The sequence below is a fragment of the Parasteatoda tepidariorum genome, chromosome 1 (assembly GCF_982258835.1).
Source record: "Parasteatoda tepidariorum strain Cologne lab strain chromosome 1, Ptep-v5.0, whole genome shotgun sequence".
Lineage (NCBI taxonomy): Eukaryota > Metazoa > Arthropoda > Arachnida > Araneae > Theridiidae > Parasteatoda > Parasteatoda tepidariorum.
The window spans coordinates 1,675,972-1,696,082 of record NC_141755.1 but is presented as its reverse complement, the minus strand read 5'-3'; the positions used below and the strand labels follow the sequence as shown (position 1 = coordinate 1,696,082).

The 20,111-nt window shown below is 28.2% G+C and overlaps 2 protein-coding genes across 3 annotated transcripts in view; one reads left to right on the top strand and one right to left on the bottom strand.

Annotated features, from left to right (window-relative positions):
- The window catches only part of LOC107438844 (tubulointerstitial nephritis antigen-like), a 59,776-nt gene extending 45,975 nt beyond the window's left edge, over nucleotides 1–13,801 (bottom strand). The window contains exon 1 of one of the 2 annotated variants that reach the window (XM_016051229.5): nucleotides 13,246–13,801. In XM_016051229.5, coding sequence (XP_015906715.1) covers nucleotides 13,246–13,564 — 319 coding nt within the window. In that variant the 5' untranslated portion in view covers nucleotides 13,565–13,801. Of the gene's footprint in view, nucleotides 1–2,513; nucleotides 3,019–13,245 lie in introns of those variants that run through there. The other variant, XM_016051228.5, reaches the window with a different exon arrangement.
- LOC107438845 (histone-lysine N-methyltransferase SMYD3) overlaps nucleotides 1–20,111 on the top strand; it is an 83,220-nt gene that overhangs the window by 17,253 nt on the left and 45,856 nt on the right. The gene's annotated exons all lie outside the window — the stretch shown is intronic.

Genomic DNA, 20,111 nt, shown 5'->3' with positions numbered 1-20,111 from the left:
AACCTGTTTTAATTGGGTGGTGAAAAACAATATTCTAAAGATATAAAAAAAATTCAAATCTTGGAGCAAGCAATTATATATATATATATATATATATATATATATATATATATATATATATATATATATATATATATATATATATATATATATATATATATATATATATATATATATATATATATATATATATATATATAGCAATGGTTTGCAGTTGTAATAAAGTGTAAAGGGGTTATATTTTTTAAAGATAAAATGACATTGATTTAAAATAATATCAGCAGATAAAAACTGTAAGAAGTTTTCCTCTTTTTATGTATTCATAAAACGTGTAAACAATATAGCGTTATTTCCACAAAATTGAAGCGTATTGTTAATTGTTTAACTCCATATTATAGATTTAAGTCAAAGCACAGAAGCAAAGAAACTTTTCAGACAATCATTAGAGAAAGTATCTGTCATATTGAAGAATTTTTTAAATAAATCAACCCACATTCCTTTTACATCAGATGGAAACTAAAAGAACCTCTCACGGTTCACCAGATGTTAAAAAAAAGAAGAAAAGAAGGTATTTTATCGTTGGGGAGCGAAAGCTCTCTGGCATTGTAGGATGGTGAGATATAAGTTGCCGAAGTTATTGATATCGAAAAATAGAGAGTAGAAGGGGTGCAGTGGTTGCTTTTAATGCAAGCATTGCGTATTCGAATTCCGGCTGCTACAGTTATTTAATAAATAGTCGGCTCTCTCTTGACCCTTGATAATGACAATGTTTTTAAAAATTGTAACAAATGAAAAACGGATTATGGGTTAGAGACATCAGACTAATCGTAAAAGATTTTTCTGTTTCTTCTTCTCCATGAATTATAAAAGTGCTTCTCCATATAATCATACCATAAAAGTTGTTCCATAAAAATATCTATCAAGTATGGTGAAGAGTCTACACATGGCGTTGGCTGTGCCTCCTCAATAAAACTGAATAAAATTCAATTCGATTTTATTAGAACTAAAGACTGATGAAAATGTTTTGCTTGAAGCTTCAGCCATTCTGTCAAAATCAACTGCACGGGGATAAATGAAATTGTGTTATTGTTATGACACGAATACCTTTCTCTTAACGAACCAACACCACTGAATCACCTGTTTGGGATAACTTCGATGTACGGAGGGGAAATTAAAGATAGAAAGAGTATAAATACGATGAGTTGTAAAAAGTCAGAGCTGCCATCTTTTTAAACTTTAAAGGAAAATTTCTTATTAGTTTTTGTTTGAATGTATGATTCTTTATTTCTTCCATTTGATTTTACTACATAAATGTGATTTAAAAGTTCATATGAAACGCTATTTTGATCTAACTCTCTCGTGGCAGGGCTTTTAAAATGTTGGCAAGATTACCAACTATTCTGAAAGATTCCGTTATAAATTGTTTACCACTCTATAAGATATTTTGAAAAAAGCGTAGTAGTTGGCAGCTTCGAATAGTATAAGAGGCAAACATTTGATGTAAATACTTAAAATCTAGATCTTTTGATTCAATTAGAATTTTTTTTTTTTTTTTTTTTTTTTTTTTTTTTTGCCTAGTTGCTTACGATGCAACAAAAAATTATTAACCGCATTCGTAAATGAATGAGAACTCATTTTTCGATAAATTTCGAGCACAACTCTTATAAACGTATTATTTTCAAATCATACTTTAATAATGAATTCTACTCATATCAATATCGTTTTTTTTTTCTTTACGAAAAGGCTAAATTATGAGACATATAGTTTCATACACAAAAATAATGTCATAGCAATTAATTATACAATCTTAAGAGATTATTAAAACAGACACGCACAAAATTTTTCCTCGTGGGACATTTATAAATACGGTTATAGATTTTCTACTATAAAATGTAATACAAAAATATGTAAATTATGATCAAAAATGTTTAAAATATTAGATTTATGTATAAAATATTTAAAAATATTGTGTTTAAAATAGTAGCGTTCATAATCATATCGTTACCATAATATATTAATATAATTTATTTAATAAAAATACGTAATCTATAAATGTTCGCTTAAATTCTTTCATATTTTTAAAGCTGTTTAGTTTTATTGGATACTTTTCACGCAAGAACATCGTTTGCGTTACTTTGGAGCTAGATTAATATTTTATACTAATTTTAAATTACGTAACACATTTTATCTAATTTCAAAGTAACATAAACGTTGTTCTTTTTGGATAATTATCTCATAAAATATTTTTATGCGATATTTATCAAACTCTAAAACAACTTATCGTTTTGAGGAGAAAGTGTGAAGTATTGAAAGCGCGTAAATTCTAAATATTAATACATTTTATGAAAAAATGTCGCACATATTTGAAACACTTTTGCCTAAAAGAAAAAAATAGGTCATTCATTATTTTAGAGAAAAATAAATTTATAAGGATATTTTAATAGTTTTTAATAATTTAACTTATTTTTCATATTTTACTATATAATAAAACAATCAAACTTTAAATCACTTACGTTTACGTATAATCAATTGAGGCGGAATTCCAGTCGGGAATATCACACCAAGGCATACTTCTTCAAAATCTGGGCAACAATCCGCATTATTTGTTCGATCGCAAAACATATCGCAATAACAAACTGTACCTAGTATAGGTACAGTACAAGTATCATCCCTGTGAGGGCAACACTGTTGAGGTCTTCTATTGCGGCAATAATTTCCCCTCAAGTCATTCTTTTCATGTTCGTAATGATAATAATTGGGATGGTGTAACCCTTGTGTATATACTGTATCCAGTACTGAGAGTACGAATACTGCAACAATTAATTGCATAAACATTTTTATATACATTTTTTTTAAATCAAAATGTGGGGATCCTTAGCTTTGCACCTCTCACAGTATTTCAGTACAATCGAGGGTTATCAAAATTGTTCGCAAATTAAAAGAGTAAATTTAAAAAATTTCGCAGAACACTTTCGGTGGTTTGGAAGTTTCATCTTTAACTGATTGAAAACTGTCTGCTTTTTGTTTACTAAAAAGATTCCCTGTAGCGCCATCTGGATGACAAGATATCAACAGGTGAGACACTTTGCGAAATGTTTATTTGTAGCAGAGCAGTTTCTTTAAGTTAGCTATAAAGCTTTGATTCTGGAAATTTTAAAGCTGCATTCAAGGAAAGAAAGGGATACTCTACTTCGTAGCTAATTCATAAAGTTTTGTATACACTAAACAAAAAATAACTAAAGCTTCTTTAAATTTATAACTCAAAAAGTGTCATGATATATCTTTACTTTAATGAATAATAATAAAAATGGTAATTAAAAGTCAGGAAATAATTTTAAAAATTAGGTGAACGGTTCTATAAATGGTGCAATTTCCAATTGTTTTTGTTGTTTGTTTTGTAATTGCAACTTTTTTTATGCAAAGATACAATAACTGCCTATTTGTTCAATCGTTGACGAAAAATTTTCCTAGTGGTTACAACTTTTATATTTTAACGAATACAACTTTGATTTTAAAGTTTAAAAAAGAACGACCCTATGCATTTTAGATTAATCAGTTATCAGTTATGATTTTAAGTGTTGTGTGAAGTAGAAAATTCTTTTTCTTACAAACACTTTGTAAAATCTTTCCCAATGACTGTACAAATTGGCATCAATACCTACTTATGCAAAAGGAATAAAAAATTGTCAATTTTAAATTTTAAAAAAGATTAATAAATTAAATTTTCAAATCGAAAAAAATATATATTGCGGTACTATTACATTTTTATGTTTCTTGAAGTACAATTCAAAAACCCTTCTTTCATGCACTTTAATGTCAATTTCCCTTTTTCGTTTCAAACAATTCTCAGGAACCATTTAAGATAATTAAGCATTTTTTTAAGAATAGTTCTTCAAAAAAATTACGATTATTTATTAGAGTAAACTAACCAGTGAAGGAACACATAAGCTTCGCTTGCCTTTTAAAAAATCATATTAATTTCAAAATTCGTAATTTTAGTTAAATGACAGTGTCAACATATTTGTTACTAATTGCAAATTATGTAAAAAAAATTGTAGAGAACTTACATAATATTGTTTTAAAGTTTTGGAGGTTCAAATAACCAGTAGTAAGAAGACCAAGTGAAGGAACAGCTCTTGCCAGTGAATGAACACCCATTAAAGGAACACTTAATTTTGGTTATTTTTTAATGCTTTTTATGAATTTATAAGCCATACAAATATTTAAAAACAAGCCTATTCTTGAAATTATAACATATAAATACTTGGAAAATGTTAACTTTTTTTTGTAATCATGAATTGAAAATTAAAGTGTCAACATATTACACATTCTGTTCATTCACTGGGAAATCTATGCCCAGTAAAGGAACATGCCTGTTCCCTCACTGGTCAGAAGTGTTTTTCGTATTTTTAACATACTTTTGATGTGGAATATCACTAAAGGTACAAGAAAATTAAAGTTTATCTTTTATTTTCATTAACTTAGAAGAAAAAAAACAGTAAAGGAACACTTGTTCCTTCACTGGTTTTTCATCGTTTGGTGATCCAATGAATAAACACCACTTATCTCAGTACTTTGTTATGGTATGATGCTTAAAAATAAATAAAACGTATCTTCAATAACTGTATTTTGAATTCTCTTTTACACAGTGAGAAAAATAAAACTATTACATGCAATTAATTCCACTTAAAACATATAAATACAAACACTCACCTTATAATTTTTTCAAAGAAACAAGGTGTTGCAGAGTTAATAACAAATTCAAAACGTTTACATTATCTTTAATAATGCAATTTAAACTGATAAAATGAAAATTTGAACGGAACTGTTCAAATAGTTTCTGAGAAATGAAAATTTTAGAATACGAATTTTTTATGCGATTGAGGTTGGAGCAAAGGGCCGTTAATGGTCTAAGGAGCCCAGGTAGACACTTATTAAGTTGAATATTTGATAAGAAAGGAAAAATTCAAAAAACATGATACAGTAGATTATATTGTAAAAATTTTATTTACTTCAAAAATTATAAAAGTGGAAAAAGTCGACATGGTTCAAGGATTCAAAAATAAACACCCGCTTTCAAGGCGTAAATGGAAGAAAAAAAATTAGATTTGAAAATTTAAAAAAAAAACGCATATTTGAAAATGAAAAAGAGGCAAAACGAAATAAATGTGAAAAACGAAATTAAGGAAACCACGAGGGCCAAGAAAAGCAAATAAGGGCAAAAATGCATTTCCAGATGATAGGGAAGACTGGTGAAGAGCTCGTGTCGTTAATTGGGATGAATGAAATCATTTATATGAATGAAACTAGTTTTCAGAATATCAAAATGAGCTGTTGTGACAGGGCTTGAAGGATAGCGTTATCGAAATTAAATTCATGTCCACGGTTCCAAGATGATTTATCAAATTTTTGTTGACGGAAATATATATTGTGTTCCTTTGACATAAATTTTGAGGAAAGTCTGGATTTTCCGATGTAGCCAAAGTAACATTTGTATGTATTAAATGCCCCAACGATTTTCAATACTCCAAAACCATATTTACTTAGCTAAATTACTGAATTACAAAAATTTGAGAAAAAATTTATAATTAAGATGCTTTTAAAAGTGCGAATGTGGGTAAGAGATGTTGATAAGTAGTTCTTTTTTCGGCCGCGATATCCCAATGTTTAGATCATTGGACTGCAGTCCGGAGTTCGATCTTCGAAACCACTGAGACCCACAGAGTGAATACAATATACTAGCTCGTAAAATCTGTGGAACCGAAAGCCCCAGTCACTGATCTGTACCCTAGGTACAAGGATCAGAAGAAAATTTCCTCCCCCTCAGAACTGTGTCTAAATTGAGGAAATAAAGGCCTCACAAATGATTGGGGCAGTCATCTATCTATGGGGTCCTGAGCTAAGACGTGCTTTCACCCTCGCGGTGCTCTCTTGTCAAAAGAAAGGTACACCTCCCCGACTTAATTGGTTGGTGAACTTGACTTGCCCGAGTGTCATTGGAAACAACAAGCAGCAACACCATATAATGCAATAGCATTATAACACATTTTAAGCACCCCCCGCCATTAATAAAGGTAGATTTTAAAAAAGCGTGCTTTATTTCATTGATGATGCTTACAGATGATCCAAAAATAATACGATAATCTATTCAAAATATGAATACCTTATTTTGATTGTAATCATAAAATCCCTTTTGTACTATGATAGTAAAACTGATCAAGTGTTAAGAATAGCAGATCATTTATTCAAATGAAAATGTGAAATTAATATTTTCTCATAGGTCGATATTCAACTCATTCCTGGATTGAAACCTATTATAAGGTCAGATGGACCAGTCTGAATCTTCACGTTCTAGGATTCAATCTTAATGGTTTGAGGTGGTGATCTCAAATATGCTAATTAATTAGTGTAGACAATAGTTTTAATTACGAAATTAGACAAAAAAGCTTTTTCCCTAAATAAACATACCCTTTTTTCGACGAATTTGGATTTTCGACTTCCAAAATATTGGGAGTAGCCCCAATCTGGGAAATATGGTCACAATAATTAGGTCAGGAGAGCTGTCCAAAGTTAGGCAAAAAGCAAAATTTGAGCAAAATCGGTTGAATAATTTTTGGGAAATCAAATTTTAACAATACTACTTTTTTTTTTAAATTCGATTTCTCTTGAACTATTTGATCGATTTCCTTCACATTTTGTATTTTGCCATATGAAATTACGTACTTTAAAAAAACGTAAAAATTGCATGCTTTATAATTTAATTTTTTTCGATTATTATTAAATAAAATCTAAATATAAAAATATAAATCTAATTATAAATATAAATCTAAAATAAAAAGTAATAATAATTTTTTTCTAAAATCTATTTTTTGCATGAATTATCTTGAGACAAACGGATTTTATAATTATATGCAAACTTTTTTCAACACGCTTAAATAGTTATCGAGATAGGGTGAAATACGCAAAAAGTAAAACTAACATAAAAGTTCAAAACTTTGGATTGCTATCTTGACCAAGGTATGGGAAATCCTATTTCCCAAATTGCTGCTACCCCCCTATATTTTGGTGGTCAGATATCCGAAGTCGATGAAAAAAATTTATATTTATTCAGAGAAAGTACATTTTTGTGTCTGATTTCGTAATTTAAAATATTGTCTGCATTCATTAATTAGCATATTTGAGGTCACCCTCTTGAACCATTTAGATTTAGTTCTGGAACGTGAAGATCCGTTCATTAGATCAAAATTTATTCAGTCCGTTTCAGTGGTCCTTTTTTTTTATTTTACGCTTTGTACAAAATGTCAAATTATATGCGTCATTATTAAAAATAATAATAGTTCATTCATAATGTAAATTACAATTCAATGTTGAATATGCTTTCATTCCTTAAAGTTATTTAGAATTATTTTGCTCATGACATTTTTTTTCTTTGTATTCCGCCATTTTATTATGTTAGGATATTTTTGGGAAGAAAAAAAAAAGTAACTTGTAATCACTACTCTAACTTCTGAAATTTTCATGGAATTTCTTTAATACCGGGATTTTAATTCCGAGACATTTGATATGATAATTGATGTACATAAAGAAAAAAGGTTAAATGTTATATTTTAATGCTATATTTTAAATGCATTATTTTAATTGCTATTTCTTTCTGATTCGTTTCTACTCGATGTGAAATTTTATTTTTTAGTCTAAAAAATCTAATATGACTTTAATAAATCGATATTTTTAAGCGTCTGCGCCAAATTTAAAGCAAGAAAGAGCAAAAGTTATCAATATGTACGTAATCAAGGTAATAAGATTTAACGGTGCGTTGTAAGCTTTGTTAGCACAAAAATTTAATGGCGAAAGACACAAAACATAAGTAATACAAAGATGTACAAAACCGCATGTGTGTTTCGTGTTAAATTATTGATATCGTGTCGTACTAATATTAGTTCGCCATATATCTATGTGTGCCTAGTTTGATATAATATAGCATAACCAAAAATTAAGTTTCCCATTGTGACCTTTAAAAACGCATGAAATGAATCTCTTTGGTTTGTGCATGCCTTCACAGCAAATGAGAATTATATGTCTTATATGGGTGGATTCCTTTCAAAGCGTCATTCACTTAATAAATATAAATTAATCATCCTGCTAATTATACAAACACAGTTTTTAAAGTAAATAAACATTGAGAATCTACCCCTCCTCCACAAGAAAACTTCCCTTCATCAACACCCTGGAGAACCAAATTGAACAGTCAGCAGTATAGCACTTTGATTCGCAAGTCCCATTGCGGAAAAACAGCATTCGATAAGTTTTTTTTTTTAGTTTTTTTTATTTCTTGTATTTGGGTAGAATTGCGAAAAATTTGAAAACAGAAAGTGCTTCCCGAGAACAAAATTTTATGCCTTTGGGTCACATGCATTTGAAAGTGAGCATAACGCTTTTTTTAGTAAAAACCAAATTTTTTTTATTTATTTACATATTTATTTATTTATTTGCTTTTAAAAGTTTAGCTCTCATACGAAACCATCGCAAACTCAAGTTGTTCTATTTGAAGTGTTCCTAAGTGAAATAAAATCCCCTCCAGTCTTCTGGGAAATATGTTCGAATCGAAAGTCTAATTTGACAGAGCATTGATAGTTTCAGACAGGCCTGAAAACGAGACGGAAAAGAGAAAACGCTGGTAGTAGAACAACTATTTCAATACTAGATAATTTTCGGGTGGAGTAAATCTATTCTTAACAATAAACAATTTATTTCTATTAATTTTTGCTCGGGGGAAAAGGCAATTCAATAGATAAAATGCATACGTTAAAAAAATTGGTAGTTATGTATATTTTATTATTCCTGAAGAAGAAAGGCTAAAAATGATCCTTTTTTATTTACCAGTTCTTACTCTTTTCCGTCATGATATATATGAACTTTCAGCCCTGGTATCAGATGGTTTCAACTCTATCACAGCATATATACAAGCTAAACACAGATTTTTTCGATAAAGCCATAGAATGTAAAACAGCAAATTTTAATGAAATCTTTAAATTTTAAAATTATATCAAAGATAAAAACTACAGACCAATAGCTGCACATTTCACCTCCGACGCCTCATATCATAACTATCAAAACAAATAATTTCATAAACCTTTCTGAAAATAACGTTTCCTCATGCTGATACAATTCTGAACAACTCCAAAATCAAACAAACACAGTTTAGAGTAAGCTGCTCAATTTATTTTTGATTCCTTTTTAGTTATTCAAGCAAAGAACTTGAAACATTCATAAAAGCAACTCCATTGCCTGCTTACCTCATTGCTCAACCAAAACTGTTCTAAAATTCCAGATGAATGGGATAGGGGCCGCTTCGCGGCCCAGGTACACAATAAAATCGAAACGCTAGGACTAGGTATCAGATGGTTTATACAATAAACAAACATATAACTAAATTAAATATCAAATTCTATGAAAAAGCCACCTCTTGCTCTGTAGTAAATGTCAATGAAATATTCCTGTATTAAAATTTAACTGAAGGCAAAAACATATCAGACGAATAGCAGTGTATGCTGATATTAATGATAGATTATGTAACGATATAAATAAAATCTTACGGAAAATCGGTAATTATTGGTATACATTTTTTTTTTCTTTCAAGAACGTGTTCTTGAAAGGAAACTGTAGCTCCTGGTTGGTTAAACAGGGTTCGTACGGTTGTTAGAAAAATTAAAAAGTGGTTTTAATGAATAAAGAAGTTGAAATGTTATTTTTATTATCTATGATACAGATTTCATGACTAGATACATGGAAATAATTAAGCTTAGTGGTAAATAAAAGCTACTTGAATTACATTTTATTCTCATAATTTTGCTACCACTTTTTAAATTGTTTAAGGACCGTACGAACCCTGTTGAATCTCGCAAAAATAACAGCTGGAAAAGTTTTAATGTATATTGTCTTGTCTTGAAATTTGAGCTGGGCCCCTATCCCATCCATCATGTTTCTTTTTATTTGTGATGAAACTTTGAGGTTAGCGATCTATGTGGTTTTAATGTATATTAAAGTTTTAAATTAATATAAGTAATAGTATATAATATTAAAAAAGTGGTGTTAAATTTGTGATCATTTTTTTTTTGTGAATGCATAGGGCTTCCACTTTCCTACGCTTTTTTGGAAAACATCTTCTAGTGGCAGCTAAATTAATGTTTTAATAAATGATTCTTCGTTTTGTAAATTTATTTTTCACACCATTACGTGTAAATGAGAGCTGGAAATTACCAATGGAAAGCTTTAATTTTTTTATTGTTTATAATTATTATCTATGTAATAAGTGTCTCGATAAAATGTTTTACAAATAGCGTAGCAGTGGGCAGCCCGGTGAATATAGTTCCCGTTTTAACTCTCACTTAAATTTCAAGGAATCATGTAAAGATAATATCAAATCTAAATTACATATTTTTTCCACTGCCAATATATTGCGCCTAAACTTCACCCAAAACTGATTCGAAATAGTATATATGACCCCCACTTTTTTTATTTTCCCATGATCCAAATTTCAAATTTCCTAACTTCCTCTTTAATGGAACTGGATTTAAACTTTTTTGCACACGATAATAAAATACGTTTATTCAAAAATAATTCCATGCGAAAAATAATTTTTAATAATTCTTTATGATTTATTATAATTTTTTATTATTTTATTTAATAATAATTCAACAATTTTGAATTAAAAGATCTACAACTTTTTACGTAACTTTAAAAAATATAATTTTACAAGGCCAAATACAGCATTTGAACGAAATAGGTCGAATAGTACCCGAGAGATCAAATTTTAAAAATGTCAGATATTTAAAACTCGATTTGTCAGAAATTGTTCCACCGATTTCGTTCAGATCTTGTATTTTGCGACATAAAACCATATTCTTTAAAATGATGTAAAAGTTTGTATATCTTACAATAAAATAATAAAAAATAAGTAATAATTAAAAATTATTTTTTGCATGGAATTATCTTTGTATAAACGAATTTTATAATTATGTGCAAAAATGCTTGAAGAAAACATTTTAAAATTTGAAACATTTTTTAAATAAAGATGGATTATCCATTGTTGTAGAAAAAAGAAATTATTTTCTCACGAGATCTTTATTTCTTCATTTTATAAGTTCGCGTTCAAAAAAATGCCATTCACAAGAAGCAAAAAAAAAAAAAAAAGAGAGAGAGAGATGTTGCCAGAAAGTACAAATGATAATTTTTCAAATTTAGTCTATTATATCGTCTATTTCATAAAGATTAACATCTTAACAAAATGTTCTCACGTAAAGCTACAATGATTGCATATTTTGAAGAAAAAATTTTTTTCTGTGTTTGTGAAAAGAATAATGACTATGAAAAACAATCAATTAAGGGGTTGGCGAGCGGAGCCAGTTGGAGGTTAAGGCTCTTAGTATATCAAAAAAATATGAAAGTCAACTGCTTTGTTTTGAAAAAATATATAAAATTAAGTTAATAGAGCGAGTTTTTTTTTAAATTTATTATTTTAAAATTAACTTGATTTAATTTTCCTATGACTGAAATTTCTATCACATTATCTTAGATCCGACTATACCGGATGTTTGGCAATAAACTGGTGTTATTCTTGCAATGGTGTTGGGTTCCCCTACCAGTTAACAACCAGTACCCATGATTGGATGATTGCAGTGATTATTATGATCAATAAGGAGATAAGCTAATTCAAAAGGATTCCCTCAAAAGGAAGCAGCAGCTATAATAGATCATTTCATAATATAATAACTTTGAAAATCTTGTGATAAGTACATATTATTCATTTTTACCTTTTATCTAAATTTTGAACAATATTAATTCAATAAAAAAAATATTTTGACAGTAAATTAATTAGAATTACTTCCGATCTGAAGAAAAAAAATAAAAGCGGTGGGAAAAAATTTTCATTTATAATTAGCTATTGATAAAATAAAAAAAAAATAAAAAATAACGGTAGTGAAACATGTACTACTTAAAAATTCGTCATTATTTTAAGATATGTCTTAGAAATGAGATCATCGACGCCAAATGGGTTTTAAGAATAGGAATTGTGCTGCCCTTATACAGTCATTGAAAAAGCTTTTACAAAATGGTTTCAAAATATAATCGTAAAAGTAGGATCTATTTTCTGAAAATTAAAATTGGTGTGTGTAGTGTGTACACCGGAAAAGGAAAAAACTGGTTGTGAAACCATTTCATTACTAGACAGTTTTAAAAAGTAAAATAAAGGCTTTTACTACATTTTAATATAATTAATTTTTTCCCCAGTTAAGAAACAGCCGTATGCATGTCTATTGAAGTTTAATAATTAAGGGATATTTTGATCTTCCTGAAAATAAGATTAATCTAAACTGGTTTTACTAAATAAATCTTCTCTTTTCCGGGGGTACAAACAGCCTAGAATTTAAATATTTCGCCAACTATAAGAGCAACTGCCTAATTAATCGATCTTCATACATGTATTTGAACAATTGATTTTTTTTATCACAGTAGATAAAATATGTTTTTTTTTTCTTTTGAAATTTCAAAAACTAAGATTAAACATAAAAATTGCATGCAAACTTTACTATCTCAACAGCCTTATTAGTTAGCAGCTATTATATAAGAATAAATTTATTTTAAGGTTTTTCTTTTTTTTTTTTATTATCACGGAGCTTCATATATCACGATACTGCACTACCGATAGGTAAAAAGTATAAAACGTTTTAAATGACCAGACTGAAATTAAAATTTTAAATCATTCTCTCTCTCTCTCTCTCTAAAAATGAAAAATAACTCATTATGTTATAGAAAAGCTATAGAAAAATCTATTGTAGATGCTTATTACCAAATATTTTTCGTAACTACCAAATATTATTAACTGTTCAAACGAAACTTATCTGTGGAAGTAAATGATAGAATGTCTTCGTAAAATCAAAGTGAAAGCTAAATCTAAAAAAAAAAGAAAAAAAAACTTTAGGTTGTTGTCTAATATATGTTACCAGTTTTTAATCCTTTTTACAGGCTGTAAAAAAAAAAAATAATAATTATAATATTAACAGCATTAACTGATGCAGATGTTCTAACTCAATTCAGAATTCTTTTATGCAAAATTGTAACCAGCTCTAAACACAATTTATAACAATTTTCTGAAATTTCTGATTTAAAGTTATGAAATGAAATAAGAAACAATAAAAAATACTCCAAATTAATCAAAAAATGAGCAATCAAAGTCTGAAAACTTACGTGGTCTCACAATTAACTCAGGTGGTTGAACAGCTCTTCCTAAGCAGACATTTTCAAAATCTGGACAGCAGTCACCACCATTTTCTCGATCGCAAAATAAGTCACAGTAACAGACAGTTCCGAGTATTGGTACTGTACAAGTATCGTCTCTCTGAGGACAGCATTGTTGAGGTCTTCTACCACTACAATAATTTCCTCGCAAATCATTATCAACATATCCATACGCGTAATACCCTTGATCGGGATCTTTCTGTGCGTTTACCAAGTTCAATAATAATGTAAAAATTATAAAATATATTAAAAACATTGTGTTCATCATTTTATCGTCTGCATGGAACGAACTAAAATAATTTTTGCATAAATTAAGGTGCAAACGATTTTTTTAAAAATTAATATGAAAATAAATTAGAAATAAAATATTATAATATTATTTTCCACTGAAGAAAGTACAATGGATGGAAACACATCAAGCAGTCTCTTCTCACAGGAAATTCGAAGGAAATTATGGAACACTTTCAGAGGGAACAATCACATTGCTGAATGATTGGAGTCGTCTGATTGTTTATTATAAGAAAATATCGCGCAGCGCCACCTCAGAGAAATTTGCCTCGCTTGATTCAAAAATGATACAATCAACATAACCGTCCCTTTGTATGAAAATAAAAACAAATTATTTTTAAGTTGTTTCACTAATAAAGCAAATATTTCAAGGAGGAAAAAAATAAATTAACCTAGAAATTTGAGACATCCGAAATTTATTCGACTTTTACCATGATCTTATTTGCTTACCAAAATAATTCTATTTTCCTAAAAATAAAAATATTTGAACAAGATTTGAAATCGAATTAAAGATTTTACAGAATAAACACATAGTTATGTGAATAGATAGATGTAATAAATAGATGCAAAAATTATATTAATAATAATAAAGAAACTCTTATGAATTTTAATACCCCTAACTTCCATTTTGGTAATAAAATTTTTCTTTGAGCTTAGGTTCACCTTTGAAAAAAAAACTGTCGAAAGATAATGTGATAATAATTCTTAGGTAAAAACTACAAGTAACGTATAGTTAATATAAAAACTTAAAGTGAATAGGCCGAAAACTAGAATATAATTATTTTTACTCCTTTCTTCATTACATTTCATTCGTTACTTATTTTTACTTTACGTAAAAGTATATTAATGCTGACGAAAACTGACTTCTTAAATTTGATATTAACAATATTTTTCACCGTAACATCACATTTATTTTATTTGTTTATTTAAAAATATTTCATGAAATATTTACTTTTTAGAGAAGGGGTGAGATGCAGTTATACCTCTTTTAAAGCTGCCAAATATAGTCGAAGTTTAAAAAAAAAAAAAAATTCTAGTGGCATCAAAATTTATGCTTTAATATCTCTTAGTTTTATTCAAGAACATTTCAACCATCACAACGGTGAAAAAATTAAAATAAATGCATAAAAGACCTGTTATTCTTGCTCAGGTGAAGATGCTTTTAAAAACTGTTTAAATTAAGTAAATATCTTTTTGTGACAAAACTTATTTCTTTTTTTCAGAAAAAAAAACTACGCTTTAAGCTAAAGATTTCTTCCAGTTGCAATTGAATGACAATCATCTATTTTCCAATTCCAATATGTATATATATATTTAATTTTGCAAGAAATTAAAAATATCCACGCATGATTCTCAATTCTCTTTCTTACATGTACGTTTGAAATATTTATATGCCGCGGTAGTCAAAACCATTTAAAATCACAAAGTAAAAAAAAAAAAATTAATGAATAAAATGAAGATGTAATCATAAATTGTACTGTCGCTGAAAAAAAGTCTACAAAGAACGTATAAAATGGTAGTTATGAGAATAATGAGTATGCTCAATTTTTAATTTAAAAGCAAACTTAAACAATCAATACTCTAAGTTTTACTCCCTTTTAAATACTTTAGAGAGGACGTATTTGTTGACATGCTTAATTGTGCACTTTCGACATTTTTAATGTCTAAAAATAAGTATGTAAAATAAAATTGGTATAAATTTCCTCTCTTTTTTAAAAAAATAAGTTATTGGTAAACGCAAAAAAGAAAAAATCATAATTACGACAAAATATTTTTAATAAAAAAGATACGTTCATTTTTAATCAAAAGTTCTGAACTCTCTATTTTGAAGATTTACGTGGTAGCATTCCTATTTCATCCTTAATCTTATTCATAAGTTTTCTACCCACTCACTTCATTTTTGGCTAGGCACTGTTTCATTATAAGTCCTTCATTTAACCATTATGTTTTGTAAATAATTTTAAAATTTTTTTTTATTGAAATACCGTGCAAGGACAAAAAATATCGAACGTTGATTAGATTTAATTTTACCTATTTTTAGAAATTTTAAGAATATAAATAAAACTGATTTGAAACACAGAATGCTGTCCCTTCGAGAAGTCCTTTAAGTTTGTTTGTCACCGGAAGTAGAATTTCAAGCAAGGAAATCAAGAAGGAGAGAACTGACCTCGCCATTTCCGAATAACGTTTCCTTTGCAACAAAGGGAAGTGACCAATTGATTGCACAAAATTTCACTAAAAACTTCAGCAAGAATTTTATTTCAACTCATTTGCATACTCAAAACCAAAAATTGAGTTTAAACAAAGTGAACTTTTAAATTCGTTCTATCTTAAAATTATTTTTGCTTTTAGAGCAATGAGCTCAATTAACATTTATAGAAGACAAATATGTATAGAAAAGAGTCTCAAAAACTAAAGGGAGTTATTCCCATTGTCAAAACCGCAGTTTCAGAAAATTCAGAAATCATTAACATTTTCATAACGGAATGTTCCTAATATTCAAAATGTTCGTTTTCAAAAATAAATGAAGACGTAATTTTTTAAATCATTTTCCGTTAATTTTTTATTTACACATTTATTTTGTGTCAGTGATTATAATTTTTTAAAATCATGTTCATATGTACCATTGCGTCCCTCTTTTTTAAATTTCGAACCAGTATCAGAATTATGCCATAATATTTTCAATTCTTCTTTTTTTTTCAAAGTAGAAAAATGTTAATTGCGATGGAATTAAAATTATTAGTAGGTATGTATTTTTATGTCAAAAACTAATAGTCTTGTCCGCATTTTAAAATTCGAATTAATTTTCATAAATTTACAACGCATGCCTTGCCTGCTTTCCATGAAATTCATTTACATGATTCAAAATAGTTATGAAAATATTTATACATTTCATTTTTAATATTTTTATTCTTTTATTCATTGTATGTTTTTACGTAAAGGAATGTTAATCGAAATGGAATTAAAATTACTGGCAGATATGTATTTTTATGTTGAAAGCTAAGGTGAACTTCGTCCTAATTTTAATATTCGGATTAATTTTTATAAATTTACAATGTATGTCTATCGACTGTTTTCGATGAAATTGATTTACCGAAATAGATCAGAAAATACTTATTTTATTTTATTTATTTTAATGTATAAAAATGTTAAACTCGATGGAATTAAAATTATTTGTAGGTACATATTTTTATGACGAAAAATCGGAAAAGCCTTGCCCTTATTTTAAAATTCGGAATTCATTTTAATAACGTGTTCAACGCTTATCTTAAGCTTGAGATTAACGCTTGAGATTGTTTTCGATGAAATTCTTTTACATGAGTCAAAATAGTTAAGGAAAAAAAAAACCTTTTTTTTTTTAAGAGATGGAAGAGTGTTCATCGCGAAAGAAATAGAATTATTTGTTGATACGTATTACGTCGAAAAATAAGAAATATACCTTTATTTTTAAGATTCGAATTCATTTTAATACATTTTCTACGTTATCGACTCTTTTAGACGTAATCCATCTACTCTATCCGAAATATTTAACAAAAAAATTATACTTATTTATATTTCTGAATATAGCATGGCCTTACAGTTTGTTTTCATTAAAAACTTTTTCGGATTATTTTAATTAGAGCAATTTATGTGAATATTTTTATAAATAAGTAAAAAGAGAGTTTTACTGTGTTCTTTTTTTCGCAAGTTCTGTATATCTAGCCTTGATTTCAACCCATGTCCTTGATTTCATCCATGTTGAAATGAAAAGAAATTCATTTCCTTAGGCAGAAATAAATTCCTACGTTTGTAGATTTTTTTCTTCTTTTTTTTTCCCCTTCATATGTTAAATTTTGCAGCCTAAATGAATGCCTTTTTTATAATAAATTTAAGAAAAGGTTTAAATTTTAAAAAAATTGAATCTTGTGAGCGAATATTTAAGCAACTAAATTTTTAAATTCAAGTTAAGAGAACCGTCATTTTTTTTTAAACATGACAATTTACGGAACTCCTCACTCATCATCCCATTGGGTGCTCAAGTAAGAGAAAATAAAAACACCTCATAAAGCCTCGGATTCAAAAGAGCCCAAGATTCTTTTGAATCTGAGTTCCAGCTCTGACGTTAACACAAGCCATTTATGCTAAACTACAAAACTTACAAGATATTTATTGAATTATTTTTAGAAATTATAGTGTAAAATGAAAAAGAAACATTGAACATTTATTTTTCGTTAAGAATGAATCGATAAATGGGTGACCTTTTACTATTTTAGAATTAAGAATTATTTAACTTTGTGTTACGAGAAAAATTGAAGCGATTCGATTTCTCTCTCTTCTAATGAATGAACCGCACCCAGGAGTTTTTTGGAAAACTGTCATGGGATACTATTGAATTATTCAATGAACTTATCTCATCAAAACACTTTAGAGACCACTTGGTTCAATTTCCTATTCTGTATAAAATAGTAATAAATAAATAAAAAAGGAAGCTCTCTAAGAAAAAAGTAGATTTCTCAAAATCTTACTCAATAAGCAGCTTCCGTTTGAAAAACCTCTCAGATGCAAAGAGTATAATTTTATTTAAAAATTAAATTTGCGAGCATTATTAAATCAAAAAATGATTCAATCGTGGAGTGCTTAAATGCATCAATAGATAATGTTTAGAAGTTATTCAAGGTTTTTAATTACATACTTTACAAGAAAAGTGCGTAACGAATTTCGGATCAGTCATTAAGTACCCTAGATAATATTTACTTCGATACATCATTTGTTTGATGAACCGATGTCAAGGGAGCGATCGTGATTGATTTATTAGCCCCACTAAATCATTCTAGCATATCCATCAGAGTTTAATAAGGCAACGTGGCTTTGTAAAATGACGAGGAACGGGTAGACGTCTATTTTTTTTAAGTGCCGGAAATTTGTTTTGCGCTCAAAAAACACTTTTTAATGAATCGAACGAAAATAAGCTTTAATATTTTCTCTCTCTCTCTGAATTAGGTAGAATGTTTAAAAAATATTGAAAATTCGTTGTTTCATGCCATTTTGTAAATATGACACAATTGTAATTTTTTTTTCTTCTCATAAACTTGGTGGGCCTTTCTTGTTAGCCCACGGAACTGCATGAGCACAGTTAGATCGCTTCACTAGGTTTGAAATTTGCAAATTATAGATATTCTTAAAAATATACTTATTGATGTTATTCAATTATATAGAATAGCATTCATATTATTTGACTTACAATGAACGGCAAATGCTAGAAGAAAATTCATGAAAAAAGCACTTCAAACTCCAACATTTTTCGAAAAAATTTTAATCCGAATAAAGCATCCGTGAAGTTGACAAATAAAAATGGTCCCTTCACCAAATTTCAACTCTACTGGCGGATCCTGATTTTCGTCTCCAGATCCGATACTGGACACCCAGATTCGGTCAATTTTGCCAGTGCCGAGCTTTAGGTTCGAATTTATAGTAGCCTTATAATACTATTTATATAAATAATTGCAGTTATAGAAATCCAGTTTCCTAATTTTCAAGCTAAAATGATTGACATCTTGTGCAGAATTCAAGAAAACAAAGTAGATACCACAAGGGAACCCCATAAATATAGGTATCCGCTTAGGAGAAAAACATGCAAGTTCAGAAATCTAATGCTATTTTAACTAAATTAATATGATAGTTAAATAAATACAAAATTAAAAATAGGGAATTACATTAGCATTTATTTAAAGCTAATAAAATTCAATGTTCGAATGTGTATTACTCTTATACTATATTGCTTTCAGCTCATACGTCAATACAATAAGTATGTTATTATTTGTATATATAGGCTTAGAATTTTACAGAAATACCCGATTTTTTACAACAGTTGTAAACAAAGCATGTATAATTTGTTACAAATGGCACAATAATTATTATATTTCTATAACTAATTTGCGCGTCAATTAAAATTAAGTTCCTGGTAAATAAAAGCACGTGTATAAACCAAACCAATTGAAATATATAATAAATTTTTAATAAAAATAATTATTTTTTTAAAGGTAGTTTTTAATTTTTTTTAAATAAACTTTTTATTTTTACATAATTTAACAAAAATCTCATCTGGAGATTTTATTACATTTTCAGTATAACTTAATTTACGTTTATGTTGAAAAGAAGGAATAAATTTGGCCATCGGTAACTTTATTTCTATTAGAAGGTGTGCTTCTTGCTTAATAATTCGAAAGAACAATTTCCAATTAATTAAATTCTTCCAGCTTAATTACATTTCTCTCACCATCGAGCAAAACCATGGGTGTTTTGGGTAATTTTTTTTTCGCGTTAGTTTTACCGAAAAAGTTCATGAAAGAAATTCGCCCCTTGTTTGTTGATTGATCTAGTAGTTACTTTACCTTTTAGGCATTTAAAATTACTAGCTTGCGGAAAAAGAATCGTAACTTTAAGGAAAGTAAAACCGTTATATGAATTTTCTGTTTAACATTAATTAGATGATAAAATTTCTCACCAAGTATCGCAAAAGTTTAAGAAATTGTACTAAAACGGATCTC